This window comes from Poecile atricapillus, chromosome 15 (assembly GCF_030490865.1).
Source record: "Poecile atricapillus isolate bPoeAtr1 chromosome 15, bPoeAtr1.hap1, whole genome shotgun sequence".
Lineage (NCBI taxonomy): Eukaryota > Metazoa > Chordata > Aves > Passeriformes > Paridae > Poecile > Poecile atricapillus.
The window spans coordinates 6,771,979-6,789,190 of NC_081263.1; the positions used below are offsets into that span (position 1 = coordinate 6,771,979).

The 17,212-nt window shown below is 48.6% G+C and overlaps 1 protein-coding gene across 3 annotated transcripts; it reads right to left on the reverse strand.

Moving 5' to 3' along the window:
• Nucleotides 1-348: 348 nt before the first annotated feature.
• On the reverse strand, nt 349-15,699 carry TCEA2 (transcription elongation factor A2). 3 transcript variants are annotated; one of them, XM_058850765.1, is made up of 11 exons: nt 15,500-15,640; nt 14,035-14,209; nt 13,034-13,096; nt 12,309-12,414; nt 11,097-11,187; nt 5,939-6,072; nt 4,461-4,517; nt 3,606-3,760; nt 3,119-3,265; nt 1,219-1,290; nt 349-647 (listed from the first exon to the last, which is right to left on the reverse strand). In XM_058850765.1, exons 3-11 carry the CDS (start codon nt 13,085-13,087, stop codon nt 639-641), a joined length of 825 nt encoding a protein of 274 aa, XP_058706748.1. In that variant the 5' UTR covers nt 13,088-13,096; nt 14,035-14,209; nt 15,500-15,640; the 3' UTR covers nt 349-638. The 3 variants fall into 3 exon arrangements, with proteins under 3 accessions (XP_058706748.1, XP_058706747.1, XP_058706746.1); XM_058850764.1 differs by lacking the exon at nt 14,035-14,209 and having other exon boundaries at nt 15,500-15,696; XM_058850763.1 differs by lacking the exons at nt 349-647; nt 14,035-14,209 and having other exon boundaries at nt 1,174-1,290; nt 15,500-15,699.
• Between the last annotated feature and the right edge of the window lie 1,513 nt (nt 15,700-17,212).

A 17,212-nucleotide genomic window follows, 5' to 3' on the forward strand; every position in this document is an offset into this window, starting at 1 on the left:
AGTACATTCTTTATCTTTGCTGCAGCCAGTGCTATTGGCACTTAAAGGCTCAAGATGCCAAGGAATCAGTGCAAAATCCAGTGAATTCTGCCAAAATGGAAGGCAACATCTGATCTCTGCCCCAAAAGCTGTGTCCTGTCAACAGTACTGCCCACCCAGCTGCCTGAGGCCTTGGCCCAGTGGCTGAGATTCCATGAGGTGACAGAAACCAGCCTTCACACACCAAGGGTGTGCCTGCAAGTCACATCTCACTTTCTGCTGCTCCAGGCATTATTCAGTCCTCATCCACCTGGACATGGACCACCTGTCAACTTCCCATGCTGGAAAAACAAAATGCATCACACACAGTTGAAATAAAAGTCAGAAACTGACAAAAATGTTTAATATTAGTTTTGAAGAGAAAGTGACCGTACTCGCTTAGATGAGAAAGAAATGACTGGGTGTGTTTAGTGAGCTCTCCTGCCAACCTGTCAGCCCAGGGCTGTGGCTCTCTGCGAGGCTCAGGCCTCCCCGCTGCTGCTCTCAGCGTGTGACAATGCAAACTCACTGGGACACAAAACACAACTGCCGTGGGAGCCGGCGTGTGGAGGCTGCGCTCAGGTCTGCGTGTGGCTGCCGCTCTCAGGCCATGGCACATGTCAGCAGAACTGCAAGAGAAGGGAGTTGAAACCCCAATTAGAAACCTCACTGCCAAGGGGAGCTGCAGAAGAAGGTAAGGATCCAGGTGTGGGCTTGTTTCAGAAGCTGGTAAGGGCTTGGGGGTTCTCAGAAACAGGGGCCAAAGGGAGCTCCCATGTGAATCTCTCACTGTGGCTCTTCGGCACTTTATAGTGGCATCATTTCTGCTCATCCCTGAGCTGTGTGCACAGCATGGAAGAGCAGTTTTGAAATCCTGAACATCATCACCACTATCCCTTGGAGGGCAGAGGCAGCATGGAAAGCACTGTAAAGCAGGTTATGGAAAAAGGGATATGAGAGAGCAGGGAATGTGGGAATATGGAAGTGAGACTTAACCCCCACTGGTCTGCAGCGCGTTAGGGTTCTTGTGGATGAACCCAGGAGTATTTGCTTCTGTGCTGGGCAGGGAGGGGGGAAGATCACTCTCTAGAGCCAGTGAGGGTTTGGCAAGCGCCTCTGAGCAGCAGCCAAGTGCCTGCAGCATGGTGGGTGCAGCCACCCCAACACCCCTCAGTGCCAGTAATAGCCCTGGTGCGCTACCTTCCAGCGATTCCCACACTCATTGCACACGACGAACGTGGTCATGGGCTCATCAGAGCTGCGCGTCTGCACCTGGTGGGGACAGAAGGGAGGAGAGAGCTGAGCATCACATCACACATGGCCCTGTCCCTCCAGCCTCCAGGGACTCATGCTGGGCTCACAAAATCAATGAGAGGCTTGGGACAGCAAAAGAAGCTTTCCAGCACAGTAAGTCTGGTGGTTGTACATGCAGTACACACATACACACATCATGACCCCCTTCAGCCTGACATTACCTCAGTGACAAGTTTTGGGACAGCACATTTCCCTCCTCACCCAATATGCTGCCCATTTCTTGCAGGTGACTCTGGAAGTAGACATGCCCACAGCCAATCCCTCCCCACACTGTGCCCCAGGAAGGGATGTGGCCATGACAAACCCCTCAGTCCCAAGCACAAGAGCATAAAAAAGCACTCAAGCCATTTCCATTTACAGAGCAGTCCTACATCCTGGCCTCACAGGAACACACTCTGGGTTACCAGGTTCTGCACAGTTCCAGTCTGGTTTGTGTTTGAGCCATTAAGGAACTCTGATATTTAACCCAGATGTGATTGCTGCCTCTGACTGGCTCTTGCCAGAAACACATACTTTACTAAAAACCAGATTTTCATGGCATTTAAATACCACAAGGCAAATCTAGACTGAAAACACTGGTGCTCCCCACACCAGTCAGGCAGAACTGTGCCGAGGGGCAATTATGGTGATCTCCATGTGTAATTACCCAATGTGCAAGAGTAATGGTATTTTCATGATGCAAATTAATCATTTTTGCAAGAATGCTGGATAGCTAAATTCTGTAATTCTCCCCCTTTACTGTCTGCTTCCATCATGCTCATAAATGCCAGTTCATCTACTTGAGACATCTCACCACCCACTAGTGATTTCACTAGAAAACAAACCAAAATACAGAAAACCTCCAAATACCTCTGTTTAGACACTGCTGTCTCCTGCTCAGATTCCAGGCAGTCAAACTCCAGTCCACTACAGGTGGAGACAGTGCCATGTGCTGGGACGGCCCAGGAATGCTTACTGGGAGCACTGGCAGAGCAAGGCCTCTTGCCTCAGCCAGCCTTTGGGATGCAAGGCTGCTGCTGAGCCAAAGGAAACTCCCTGGTCAGATTCCTGGATCTCCTTCTCTTTCCATGTGTTTGTGAGTCAAGTCCAAGCAGATGCAGGAGTCTCCCCAGGCACTTGCACACGCAGCTTGTGCGCAGTCACTCAGCAGCAATCTGGTGGCTGCTGGTGCATTTTTGGGTATCTGCACATTCTAAGCCACTGACTCACAGCAAAGGCACATTTATCTCCAGATGCCTGGCACAAATATGGGAGCTAAAAAGCACTGGTAATGCACACGGCTTCCAGCAGCTGGCCATGGGGAAGAAAAATCCTCTGTCTGCTCACATCACAGCTTCATTTCTTCCTTTTGTTTCACACATTTCATGCTATTTGATTTTAAGTAAGTTGGGACTTATCCAGCTGCAGGTTATCTATATTCTTAATTTGTATTTTTAATACCATCAAAATGTCTGACTCACTTTCTGCAGCCTCTCCTCTGCACTACCCACTCCTTTCTTGTCTGAATGCCAGCATTCCCAGCACCTGCTTTCAGTGTAGACCACTACTGAACTTTTGAAAGCCTCCTCAGTGCTACACAACTCCTGCTTTTGTACAAGTCAGCCAAAAAGTTACACAAGCTCACAGAAACATGTGCAGAAGTGCATTTTAGACAGTCTCAAGTGTTTTCTGTCCACCAGTAGCAAAATTTGTGCTGTGCTGCAGGGCCTGTCATGGAGCAGTGCAAGTTCATGACCGTGACAGATCACATCCTGTGCAGAGGCCAAGACAGGACAGAAAAACCAACCTGGGTGTAGGTGCAGTTCTTCTTCTTGCATTTCCCGCAGGTGAAGAGGTCAGTCTGTGTCCCTCCTGTCTTGGCCATCTGATGCTCCCGGATTGCTTCTTTTGTCATGGCTTTCCTGATTTCTTTCAGTTCATTACTGGCCATTTCCTTTAAAAAAAAAAAAGCAGTAAAATCACATCTGCTCAGTTTTACCACCACACCCACTACAGTGGAAACAGCCAACAGGACAAGGCAGCCTGACAGATGGGCATTACAACAGAAAGCCTGTTCCAGTTCTGGTTTCTGGTTCATACCCAGGGCCCCAGGATGATGTGAAGGCCCAACAAACCACTCTCCACACTGCAAACCCCATTGCAAGCTCATTCCACGCACTCTGGCAGCAGCTACTGAGAAAACTGCTGGCAACAGCCCAGCTAAGCCTCAGGGCACATCCCCTGTGAGAAGCAAACCCTGTGAGAAGCAAACCCTGGTCCTCAGGCTCCCTCACCTCCGAGGTCATCACCGCGATTTGCTCGGGGGTGATGGCCCCACACAGCACGTTCTTTTTCAGCTCTGGATTTTTGGAGTCCTTCAGGTTGGAGATGCGGCTCCTCACACGGTTTTTGTATTTCATGTCGGTGTTCTTGACATCCTGGTAGATGCGTAAGGGCAGTCAAGGAGCCTGCAACCAACCCAGAGCCATCAAGCACTTCCCAGCCAACCATGAAGAACAGAGACTGTCACCCACTGCCAGGATGGGGGTGCTGGGACCCAACAGCAGCACCTGCTCTGGGAGGTCAGTGCTGGATTCGAGAGCAGGTTTATACAATCCCAAAGTCCAGGGGCTTCCAGCTTGGGCCTTTTTCACTGTGCTGGAAATATTCAGCTATGCTCAGGTTCTACAACCTCCCTTTTCTCTCAGCAAGGCAGCCATAAACCCCTCTGCTGAGAGAGCCCTGCTGCACCTCCAACCCCCCAGTTCCCAAACCAAGCAAAAACCTCACATAAGGCTTATCTCACATCAACATGAAATTTGATCCTCATTGCTCTATCCTTTCCATTGCTTTTGTCTAGATCAGCACACTCTCCTCAACAGGGAGCACAGGGAAGTTGCATGTATTTGGAAGCAGAATCAAAAGCAGGAAACAGCACTCTGATGGGAAGGATAAACTAGGGATTACAGTCTCTGAGCTCTCAACTCCACAGTGACCCAGGACTCAGCCAAGCAGAGCTGGATCCAGACCCAGAATGCTGACAAGCTGCAGCAGAACATCCATGCACAGTCTCATTTTTCCTTTGAGCACAAGGATTTCACTGCTGGAGGCATGCAGGCCCTCGAGGAAGCACTGTACAGCAAGGATATACTCTTCAATCTGGGCTGCTATGTGCTCGCAGTCGGCACCGATGGCGATGTAGTCGTCTGTAAGACAGCACAAACAGGAGTTCAGTAGCTTCCAACCAAGCCAGGGCTCCCCAGGCTCAGTATTTCTGAGCTACAAATCTGGACAGTTTGCTGGCTCAATTCACATGCTCTTCCCATCAAATGGCATCTTGGTCCTTGCTCTTTCTACTCTCTGACCCTTTGGAAAAGGGCAGTGATGAAAACAGACTAATCTAGTCAGTCTGTGTCCTATGCCTCTCTAGGACACAGACTGCATGAGACAAAGCTAACAACAGCCTTGGCATAAGAAATTAGTTTTCCAATATATTTTTCATATAATTGAAATCAAACATATATAGGCAGGAATTGAATTTTCTCAGATAATCACCTCAATGAGAAGTAACTCTACTCAGACCAACCATCTGGGAGGGCCTGGAGGTGTGCAGCATCGGGATCAAGCCTTAGGACTGTCTGCTCCTCCCCTCTTCTCCCCCACACCAGTTAAACAGCATCATACAGAGTGCATAACTGCCGTGGATTTGGACAGCCAGTATGATAACCAACACCATAAAGCAGGGAAGGTAAGGAACAGCTGAGCTTGGGGAAAGGCTCAAGGGAACTCTTTCCAAGATTTCATATGGAAAGGGTTTTCCTAAGAACTGTGCAAAGCATTTAATGCAGCATATAAACACATGCACAGGAAGGCTAGAAATAAAGACCTCATGAACTTCTCCATCTGTCATCTACATTCTTTGGCTCCAAATAAATAAGACTTTGCAGTGCATAGACCCCAATTTTTTAAAGGGATATGCAATGTGGACACAACCAGATGCTCAAACTTCCAGACATGCTGAGCACCTGCAGTTGCCTCTCGCTTGAGATGGCACAGTCTGAATGCAAAATGTTCCATCCCAGATCCAGAGGACCACAATATTTAAGGAGTTTCTGTCTGCAAAGACAGCAGAGTCTGACAGCAGATGCTGACTGGCATAAGCACCATTCCTACAAAGTACATGTATTGAGTTGCAGCTTCACTTTGTGCCCCAAGCATGACAAGGAAGACAGCTTCACTTTATAGCAATCAGAAAAGATCTAGAAAGTGAAGCAAATCCCTGCACACCTGAAAGATTAAACTTCTGCACAGACCACCCCGTGCTGCAGAGCAGAAGACCCCAGCTAACCCTGTGTGACAAACCCCATGCTCCTAACAGGCATTTCTTGACACATTGTCATGCCTCCAGCTCAAGCCAGGTCCCTGTGTAAGTGTCTGAAAACACTTCAACAGCAGCCAGTTCATCAAAGGGGTAACCAGTGGCTAGACTGAGTTGCTGGCAGTAACCCTTTGACAAGGCTGCTCCAGAACAGTGTGTGTAAGCTGAGCTGGGACTGACAGTCTCTGTCAGAATGGTCCAGAAGCTGTGAAGCACTTGAGGCAATGCAGGGCTTCCATCAGCACTTACCATCAGCCTGAAGAGCTGCTGTCAGCATCTCCCTGCATTTGTTGCGCACAGCATCGCAGGTGATGGGGGCCGGAGGGAAGGTGGTGATTTTAGGGGTAGTCGGAGTCTTTGGAGGCTCCTGCCTTTTGTTTGAGCTAAAAGAAAAACTTCACCTGTCAGAATGTCTCAGTTTGGGCCACTGAGAGCAGAGAAGGGAGCAGCAGGTATGTGGCCAAGCATCCTGTTAATCATAATACAGAACCAGTCAGAACACAGTGCAAAGTCACTGTCCCAAATCAGCACAGAGCACAACACGGCAGCCAATGCCCTCAGCCCAGACACGAGCTCTCCTGTGGACACTGCTGGCTGCCAGCAGAGGCTTAATCCATGAACAACCCTGCCAACCATCTTGCATTGTTCAACACGTATCAGCTGCTGCACCACTGGGCATCAAGTGAAAACATTACTCTTGGACACCACCAGTAACCTAAATACACTCAGGACATCTGAGACCATCAGCACTCTTTCAGTTTGGCAGTGCAGTGCAGATTCATGGCACTTCTTTCCTCTTTAACTTTGCAGGACACCAGGCCCATAACTGCTCTCAGCAGAAAGCAAGCAGAAAGCTCCAGAAAAAGGAGCTGTGCTAAGGAAAATAAAGAAAAAGAAAGAAAATGGTTCCTTCAGCTTTGATATTTAAAAAACACCACCAACAAAGAACATAAAAGGTTCTTCCTTTTTCCTGTAATCTGAGCAAGACACTGATTACTCATCTCACAGAAGAGCACCCCTACACAGCCACACAAGCTCATACAGGTGCCAGGCTAGCACAGGACAGAAATACTGCTTCACTCTCAAAAATAACTGCATTTCTACCTGTGAGCACTCATGGGCACAGGCAAGGGAATGCAAACACCTGCCTGCTGTGTCTGACTCAGTCGGGTCACCTGCCAGGGGAGCTGGATGGAGACCTGCCTGCACAATCAGCACATGATGTGGGCAGGCTGAGTCACTCCTGCGGGGTCTGCATGCAGAGATGGAACCTCAATGAGCAGCTCAGCTGGTTGTGCACCCAGAAAGCCTAACATCTGCACATGGTGTTAGTCAGCCCTGCAAATACTGCTGGTAAAAGATCTGGGTTAGTATGATTCACAGATGATTTTCTAGAGCTTTGTTCACCCCCCTAAATCTAGGCAGCAGAACAGCAATTTTTTTTTTTCAGCACAGATTGCTCTGGCTTTGGTGATTTGGCTGTAAAATTCCCTGTATTTATGGCCAATGCCTGGTACCATTATTGCACAAAGAGACAGAAAGGGAAAAAAGAAACCTCAATATTTCACCCATGCCATGCTGGCAATATCCTCTTGAAGATCCAAGTGGCTTGACAAATTTTGTTAAGCTGTGTCACTACTGCCAGTTCTTTGCCATCAAAAATAAATTTGTTACGAACAAGCACTTCCACTACACTGTCCTGGAAGGGATTAGTCAGCCCACAAAAAAACAGCACTAAGCTGGAAACCTTCCGAATCTGCTGCCACACAAACTGAGCCAGACGACTTTAGGGACTTATCCTGGGAGCTCCTGTGACTAAGGTCATATCCAGTCTGGCTCAAATCCCACAGATCACCACTGGGGCTACTGGATTTCCGCAGTTCAGAACCTCGCCAAGCCCTTTTCAGAAGCATCCACTAGTGAACCTTCAGCAAATTGTTCAGGTCAAACCAAAGCAGAGCTTTGATTCCTTGCTCATATGAAGGAGATGATGCACTCTGTGAGGGAGATTGTAGTGTAAGCTCACTGTGTTTCTCTTTGACCAGTAGCTGAATAAAACCCCTTTTTACCAGCTGGTTTTACTGGTCGGCACTGTAGGAGCTTATTAAAGAACAGACTTGTGTCCAAACAGCTCAAAACATTCAATAGGATTTACACTGCACATGTTACAAAAAGAAGGAACAACTTAGCCTGTAAATAATCCATTAGATGATGATTTTCTCCCATCTGGAATGTAGAAACTGCCATCAGGTACTTTTGTGCTTAAGAAGCTACACACAAATCACAGGCAGCACTCATGGAGGTGTATATACCAGAGCATACACTAAGGAATAGCCCATAATTCAGGAATAACCCATCAAAAAAATCACAGCTTCTCATGTTACATAAAATAGTTTGGAAAAATTAGACTTCCCAAAGGACAAAGGCAAAACATACTTACAGTAAAAGGAAGGACCGAAGGAATATGGGTGGTTTGTGGCAAGGGAAACTTAAAGGAGACAAGTCCTGAAATTCCTTACAAAGGGAGATGGTAGGAAAAAATCCACAGAATGGTGTTGAAATGGGTTTAGTATGAAAGGTTTCAATAGAGAATAAGTTTTAAACTGTAAAGGTGACTTATGAATTGGAAATACTGCCAGGGGCAGCTATGGAAACGTCTTGCCCTAAGATTTTCTAGGGTTGTCAAAGAGCTTGAAAAAAGCCTGTCAGGGACAGCTTGGGCAGAGGTTGTGCTGTGCTGAGGAGGGGCTGCAGGAGAAGTTTCCCTGAGAGTTCTTACAGATTTAAATTTTGTATCATTTTGCAAGCAACAATCAAAGTTTCCCCAGGGCAAAACCCTGTACCTCGATGTGAACTCAGAACACTGACCATCACTACAATGAGCCCTCAAACACAGAACTTCAAACCTGTAATTGCAGAAGTAATACCTGACTTTCAGAAAGGTTCTATCTGCAAATGCTATTGACTTGAATATTTAGATGTTTATTCCTTGGGGGTGGAAAAAAGTTCAACAAGATGCATGGTAGTCCCACTTCTGTTAGCTGATGAGGCAAGACACATTTGCCTGCACATACACACATTATCCATGCACCGAGATGAGAGCTGATCCCTCAAGAATTACATGAAACAGACTTCTCAGCCATTCCAAAGACAGAAAATTATTTATTAAGGTTTAGAGGTTAGTTTATAAATAGAATAGTTGGGAAATAGAGCTCAAATACACCTAGAAGACTTATTTCAGGAAATCCTTGTGGTTTACACTGTTCCTGTTAAGCAGGAGAAAGAGCTTGTAAATCTACCCAGGCAGCAAAAGTTTATACATAAAACAAAGCTATGCTGGAACAAAATGGTGGCAAAGCAGCAGCCAGGGACTGCAAGCAGAACTCAGGACTGCACTGGAAGAAAATCCCACAGAAGAGCTAAATTCAGGCCACAGATCCAAAACCTCCTAATAAAGGCAGTTTAGAGAATCCTGGAAAAGAAAAACCTCATGCTGCCAGAGACAGAAACATTAGACACAGCCCATTAAAATGCACTACACTATGGATCTGAAACTCTACAGCACAACAGAATATGCTTTGGATTAGAGTAATGCAGCATCTAAATTCACAGGTGCCAGCTACATGCTGGCTGGCTCAGAGCCTTCAGGTCTTGCAGTGATAGCTCCACTCACTACACAGGGATTTCTACATCTGTGCTCCAGAAAGCAAGATGAGCTTCAGGCTAAAAGTTAGTCAAATATTTTTCCCTGACCAAAATGGAAAGCATAGCCAAAATCTCACAGACTAAGAGGCTGAAATATCTGAATACAAACTGATCTCTTTGGTGTCTTGACAGCAGCCTCATCTGAACCAGCTATCACACACTGAGCAACCAGTCTGACTCCACTGCAGTCTCTGCTTCAAAGAACAGAGACTCTCCTCTGCCAATGAATTATTATTTTCTAAGGCAGATTAGTAGTTTATTTTGCAGGACTGGAGAAAAAAACATTTCTGTCTCTGGAAGAGAGCCTGGTTCAACAGACTGACACCAGGAGCTGGCCCCTGCTCCTGGTCTAGCATACACCAATCCATTGGCTTCTGTTCATTCTTCATAGCCAAGGAGATGCTTTTCTTGTCAGAAGATGGAGGCTGAATACATGTAAAAAGCATCAAGGATTAAAAAACCCCATCAAACTGCAGTATCTGCAGCACATTAGGGCACAAGGGAACATCAGCAGCACAAGCCAGACAGCTCCACTCTACATACCCCATGATAAGAGACAAAGCAAGAAGGCAGCAAGGTGTTTTGCCTCTGTGCCTACAGCCAAGATCCTGCTCCAAGTGAAATCCCACACAGATCTGGACAGCCCTGGCTTCCATTCTGCATGGCATCACTGAACTCCATCCTGGCTGTGAAGTCTCCCAGGTCCCTTTATTACAATACTTAGCAAATCCTTTTTCCCATTTTATGGAAGCAAGATAACCCAAGATACCAATAATTTAAAGTCATGGAGCTCAGCATCAGCCTTCTCTCCATCAGCAGCTCTGTATCGAGCTGCAAAGGCTCACCCTGAAATGTCAAGCCTTGAGAGAGCTAAGCAAAAACAAAGTAGTGACAAGAAAGCGACCAACAAAGGCTGCAAACATGGAAAATCCTGCAAGCTAGCAGGACTACAGCCTGAATATTCTAAATCTTCTGTCAAACTTGGGAAATTGGCTAAATCACTTAAGAGCCAAATCTAGGAAGTACACACCCTCCTGGGATCTGAGGCTGGGAGAAATTTCTAGAACAAAGCTTTAAATCCCATTTTTCCCCTCCTCTTTGATCACTGCCTGCACTCAACAACTGCAGTCACAGGCAGTGGAAACAGGATGCAGCATTCAAGGCATGGCAAGGAGCAAGCATGCAGCTGACCTGCCAGCTGGGGGACACCAGCCATAGGGAAAAGGGGACTTCTGCTGGGATTTGACAAGGACAAAGAAATGCAAGTTTTACTTTAGTAATGTATCAATCAATCCCGTCCATCACTTGACACTGCAAATGCCAAAAATAATCTTCATTCTAAGGAATTCAAAGTTAGAAATAAACAAAAATGCATAAAAATGCAATATAAAAAAGAATAGGGGAATGTTCTACTATTAGAAAAAACAACACATAATGAAGAGTAAAAAACATTAAATAAAATACTAATAAAATTTAAAAACTCACTAAAGCCACTGTATTTTAAGATGTGTATTTCTGCATTACAGTTAATAACACTACACAGATCGACCTTGAAGAAGAAACACTTTCCGTGTCTCTAACCAGAAATTTGGCAAATTCTACACAAAATTCCTGACTCAGACACTTAAAAATAAAAATTAAAGTGCCTTAATAAAATTTAAATTCTCCAACACTGTCATCTTTGGTAAAAGGGAAGTATTACCTTTGGTCTTTTGAGTTACCAGTCTCCCTGGAGGAAGATGTTGGCAAAGACAGGCTTTTCTTTTTCTCCTCATTTTTTTCCTCAGAAGCATCTATATTCAAAAGAGAAATCAGTTCAGAACTGCTCTTTGTGCTACAGCCCTGCCTATACTCCTCAATGTTTTCACACTACCCACTGTTGGCCTAAAGCAAGTTACTATTCTCCCAAAAAGAATCAGGAGAAAATGCCTTTATGGCCTTCCTGCTTTCCAACAGACCTTTTCCTTGCCTCCGAGTAGAAACTAATTGAAACAAAAGCTTTCCTCACCAAACTAGAGAGCAATCAGTTTCCCTGCCTGGGAGATAAGCTTCCTCACAAGACATGCCTCTTCACAAAAGTTTCTTTCAGAGGCTGCTGAGCAAGGATTAGATCAAGTTCTCTCAAGCACAACTAAAGCAGAATTTCCAGCTGAAGGGCCAGTACAGGCTGGTCCTTGTGGGAGTACAGCCTCTTCTGATTCCCAAGTGCTGCTGAAAGCCAACAGCACAACCCTGGAGAGGTCTTTCGTGACACTGTAGAACAAGTTTGACCCAGAAGTAAATTGTCCGAGACTAGCAAATACACACCTAATCTAATGAGGAGGTCTAATCTAATATACACACAAATCTAATGAGGAGGTAACAATCCAGACAGGACAGGAAAAGAACCCTTTTAACACTCATCCAGCCTAGCAAGAAATGGGAGCCCATAACTGGGGAAGTCTCCCCAGCTGGAAATGGTCCATGTGAGTTTATCTATGAGATGGTGAGCTAAGATCCTTCTTCAGCTCACCACCCAAAATCCATTCCAGCACTTCCCTTCCTAAGCTGTTGCACAAGGCTGACAGCACACATGGTGGTAATGCCACACAGAGCACAAGTGGGAGCAGAGGGTTCAGAGCACAGATACTGTTTCTACAAATAACGGTGCTAATTATTATGTGATGAGGTATTAGTTACAAGTCCTGAAGCTTTCAATGCTTTTCCAATGATGAGCTGGCTAAACAGGAGCTAAATCTAGGGGGATGCATGATAGGACACAAAACTCGAAAGACAGAGAGGGTGGAATTGAAAAGGCTGATTTGCTAGAATGTTTATTCAGATCAAGAGAGAAGCTCTCCCAAAAAACTCAGCCTCCCACTGAAGGCAACTTGTTCACAAGCTGAATCTGACAGGAACATGCTGATTTCCTTACCTAGAAGTTTCTTCCAAGATTTGATGAGGGATTTGGCAAGTGATATCACCTCTTCATCTGTGCTCTGCTTCCTCAGTGCGTTCACCGACATCCCAATGCGGGTGGACTGCAAGGAACACCCCAGTGAATCACTCCAGAACAGTTTCATTATTAGTTACTAACTGAAATCTCAAATAACCACAACAAAGTCAAAGCCATGACCAAGATAGGAGTATCCAAAGGCTTGCAGAATGATTCTATGACCCTTACAACTTTGGAAGAGCGAGGTGGCACTCTCCAGCTTGCACAACTGAACAGAAGACACATCCAATCTCCCACAAATCCCTTCCCTACACACTTGTGACATTCAAGCTTAGAGTGAAAAACTCCAGTATGCATCACAGCATCCAAATTGTAATTCTGCTCACTCCTCCCCAATGTCCTAAATATCAACATTACAAAGAACTTCTTCCAAGACTGCCCTCTGTGTTTGCTACTTTAACCCAGTCTTTCCTCTTTTTGCAGCCTACAAAGAAGATCTGAGCAGTTACACACATGGTGACCCAGAGTTCTTTAACTGACAGTCCAAAACCCAACTTCTGCACTATTTTATTGGATTTAATGTTTATTTTGATTCTTTGCATGAGGGGAGAAGTGTGAGGAAATCTATTAAGTTTATTTAGACAACATTTTTAACTCATCCAGATGCAAACTTCAGCTTTTTTTCCCATAACTGTGCAACTCACCTGCAGTAAATCCAAAGTCATAGGCATACTTTTCAGTTCTTTCAGTAAATCCATTGCACCTTCCTGGAGAGGAAAAGAGAAAGAGTACCTCAGCTTTTATTAAAGAAATTCAACATCTTGTGAATAGACACAGAAAGTTAAATTCAAAGGGCAAAACACCAACAAGCATTCCCTGAAACATCAGTAAGCTCACTGCTGAGGTTGCTGTTCCAGACAGACAGTAGATCCTGCAACCTGAATTATTGGAATGGTCAAAACAGAAGATCACTGGAGTGCTAGAGGTCCTTGCTTGTGTATGGTGCAAGTGCAGCATTAGTTTATTATCCTTACCTGGCACGCTGAACATTTTTACCACCTGAAAAACACACTCCGAATTACAACTGTCAGTGACTCTATGTAGCTGTTTCCTAGTTTTCTTATTAATACCCCACTCTGCTCAGGACAAAAGCTGAGATCAGGAGCAAAGCCAGCAAGCTGTGATGCTGAAGAGTTGGTCACTTGAAGTTTGTTCTGTGAAGTCTCCTTACATCATCTCTACATCCCACAACCCAGGACCAGGAAAAATCTGACTAGGAATCTGTAGATATCTAAAACTGGCAGTCCCTCAGAGAATTGGAAATCATTTGTCTCCCTCTAGCACATCCCAGCCTGGCGTAGGCCTGTCTCCGTTCAGCTGGCTCTTTCCTCCCAACCCCCTTCCCTCAAACAAGGCTTCCAGTGTTCACATTTAGCAGCTCATTTACAACACCGACCACTCCAAGCCCAGTTGCAGCACAAGGCCTGCACAGCCACCATTGTAGGGAAGCGAAGCCGCCTGCACTGCCAGCCCTGTCCTCACATCCCGTCCTCCCTATGCAGAAGGGCTGCTTCCAACACATCCCAGGAAGCAATCCAGCTGCAATCCACCCTACAGAACAGATGCCAAAATCGAAGCAGAGTCAAAGCTTTCAGCGTGCACACAAGCAACTCACACCAGCATAAACCACACACATTTACCGTACCCAGAACGACTGACTTCCCCCTCAGGCAGTTTCACACCTTCCCGTTCCTCCAGCCCTGGACACCCAAAGTGACCCGGCGGCTCCTGACTCCAAATGGAGCCACTCGGCACAATGGCAGCAAATGAGGATCCACGAAAAAAACTAGAACAACAAACAGGTACTCCAGGAAACTGTCCTGCAGGAAGAGTTCTAAGATTAGCCAACACACAACATGCTGCAGTTCAGCACTATCTCAAAACGCCAGCCAAGAGGAAATGTTGCACCCCCTCCTGTAAGAAGCTGCCTCTTTCCCAATGAAGCTGGAAGCAAATTCTGCGAAGTTGCTCCTTTCCTATTTCAACACTGATGCTGAAAACCTGCCACCAGCAAGAACAGACATCACGGGCTGGGCTTTAGCCCAAACACACTTCCCTGGGTTGTTCCAACAGCGACACAAGTGACAGTGCTTGCCCTGCCTACGGTTGGCAGGGCCAGTCCAACATCCAAAAGTTCATGTGATAATAGCACCCAGCATCCCACCACACGACTATCACACTCCTCTAATCCCTCCCCTCCTCGCCCATCATCTCCCACTCCCCACACCCTTCCCAGCCCCAAATCCCTCTCCCCCACCCCAAACACAGATGTACAGCCTACCTCCGTCACAAACCCTGGTCAGCTTTCTGCCTTAGCACTGTGTTCCTACAAGCACTGATATATGCCATTAAGCTGGAAAATACCGGCTCCTGTCCCCCCAGGCTGTCACACGGGTCACAGCACACCCTGCGAGACTCCCCGAGCGCAGACAGCAGCTTGGCCAGCCCTCCACACTCCAGAGGCCACGGGAATGAGCATTAGTGCCGGTGTGGGATGGAGAATGCAGGAAGCAAATCCATCAGCACCGGGGTTTTCCCCGAGGACAAACTGAAGCCCTAGGGCGGTGCTGGTGGGGACTCCCCATCCAAAAGGCTCCCAACGGGACAGAGGAGAGGAGCTGAGGATGCTCTCTAGGCAGGCAGCACAGGGTGAGCCCTGGAGTGCTGAGATGTGGGCTGGGGACGCCTGAGGCCTGGGGTGGGGGGACTCAGTATGGGGACTGGTGGCTCCCACAGCACCCACGGGGGCACCTAGGGCTGCCCTCCCACTGACTGGCGGTGGGTGGGTACCACACCTCTGCCAAGGATGGGGAAGGGAGAGAAGGAAGGGGCCTGTGGGTGGGAACCCCATTTTAATGGGGGGAGCCTCTGCTCCATCCAGCACGATGTTATGACCGGGGCGGCGCTGAAAGAGAGGCCCCCAAAATGCGGTCTGGGGAGGGGGAGGCCCCTCACAACGAGCACCGAGGGAGAGGTGGGGGTCCACCAGCGCTGCAGCGAGGAGGGGATCCTGCGGAAAGAGGGGGGGGCTCGTCCGCCAGACAAGAGGCCGGGGCAGGGGGCGGCCCCCACCCCAACCGGGCTCCGGGGGCCCTGCCGTCGCCACTCACCGCGTTCTTCTTGGCCACCATCTTGTCCAGGCGCCTGGCAATGCGCACGATCTCGTCCTCCCCGCCCATCGCGCCGCTCCCCGGGATCGGTGCCGGGGCCGGACGGGGGTCCGGGCGGGGGGAGCTGCGGTCGGTGCCCGGTGCCCACCTCAGCCCCCGGTGCCGCAGTCAGGGCGGGCGCACGCGGGACACGACGGGAGTTGTAGTCCTCGGAACGCCAGCTCCACCCGCCGCCTACCGGAGCGCAGCCCGCGGTCGGGACTTCATCTCCCAGCGTGGCCCGCGCCCGTGCCGCGCGGTGCCGCCCGGCCGCCGGGAGCGCTGCGGGGGCTGCGGTTCGGCCCGCGCAGGGGGCTCGGAGAGGAGCCGGGGCTGAGGGACCCCCGGTCCCCGACCGCGGGGGCAGGAACAGCCGTGCCCCGAAATGCTGCAGCGGGTCCGGAGGAAGTCACGGAGATAATGAGCACCTCTGCAGTAAAGACAGGCTGAGAGCTGCGGGGTTCAGCCAGGAGAAGAGAAGGCTACAGGGCGACCTTTAAAGCCCCTTCCCGTGCCTAAAGGGGCGCGGAGAGAGATGGAGGGAGGCTCTGGACAAGGACCTGGAGTGACAGAGCAAGGGGAAACGGCTTCATGCTGACTGAAGGCAGGGTTAGATGGGGTATTGGACAGAAATTCTTCCCTGTGAGGGTGGTGACAGCACTGGCGCAGGGTGCCGAGAGAAGCTGTGGCTGCCCCTGGATCCCTGGAAGTGTTCATGGCCAGGTTGGACGAGGCTTGGAACACCCTGGGGTAGTGGAAAGTGTCCCTGCCTGTGGCAGGGGGTTGGAACAAGATGAGCTTTGCAGGCCCCTTGCAGCATTCTGTGAGTGTGACTGCTGTCCAGGGCTGTGCGGAGCAGCGCTGACCGCGCTCCCTGGATAAACCGAGGCTGTGCCTCTCATACGGCCTCGGGGGCTGGACAGAGTTACCCGTGGTGAGAGGACGGGTGTTTTGGGGGGCCAGGCTGGACCCCCTGTAGATGGCACTCGCACACTGTGCGAGGGCAGCGCATCCCCCGGGAGCTGCTGCTGAGCGCTGTCGCTCCCTCCAGCTGGCTGCTGGCAGAGGGAGAACTTCCATTCACAGCCGCCTGCACAGCCCTCGCCAAGCGCCGATGTTTCCGAGAGGGTCCTGACTGTGCTGGTGAAGAGCGGCCGTGTCCTGCCCCGATGGAGCTGCAGTTCATGCGGAAAAACAGGGATATGCTACGTGTGGCCTCGGGATGCACAGTCAGGTCTTGGGAACCAGAATTCCCAGCACTCATCTCCATCTGCACTCTGTCCTGGGGCAGCTAAGTCACTGAGGGCATAATCACAGAATTGGTAGGGTTCAACAGCTTGGACATCATCCAACCACCCTTTGAAGTCAGGGTCACCTAAAGCAAGTGACACTGAAACTTGTCCAGACGTGTTTTGGATACCTCCAGAGAGAGAAGGATTGATCAGATCAGTGCTAAAGCTTTGATGGGTGGCTGACCCCCAAATCTGCCCACTAGTAAGCTGCCAGCTTACTATTCTTTATAGCAATACCATGGAGATTTATAGCAATACCACAGAGCTCTGGGATCCCCTTGATCAAGAGCTGCTCCCTGGATGTCAGTTCATCCCTAAATCAGCAAAGGTGGCCCCAGACCAAATGTGAGCCCTGGACCCTCTCCCTGGCATGATACCTTGA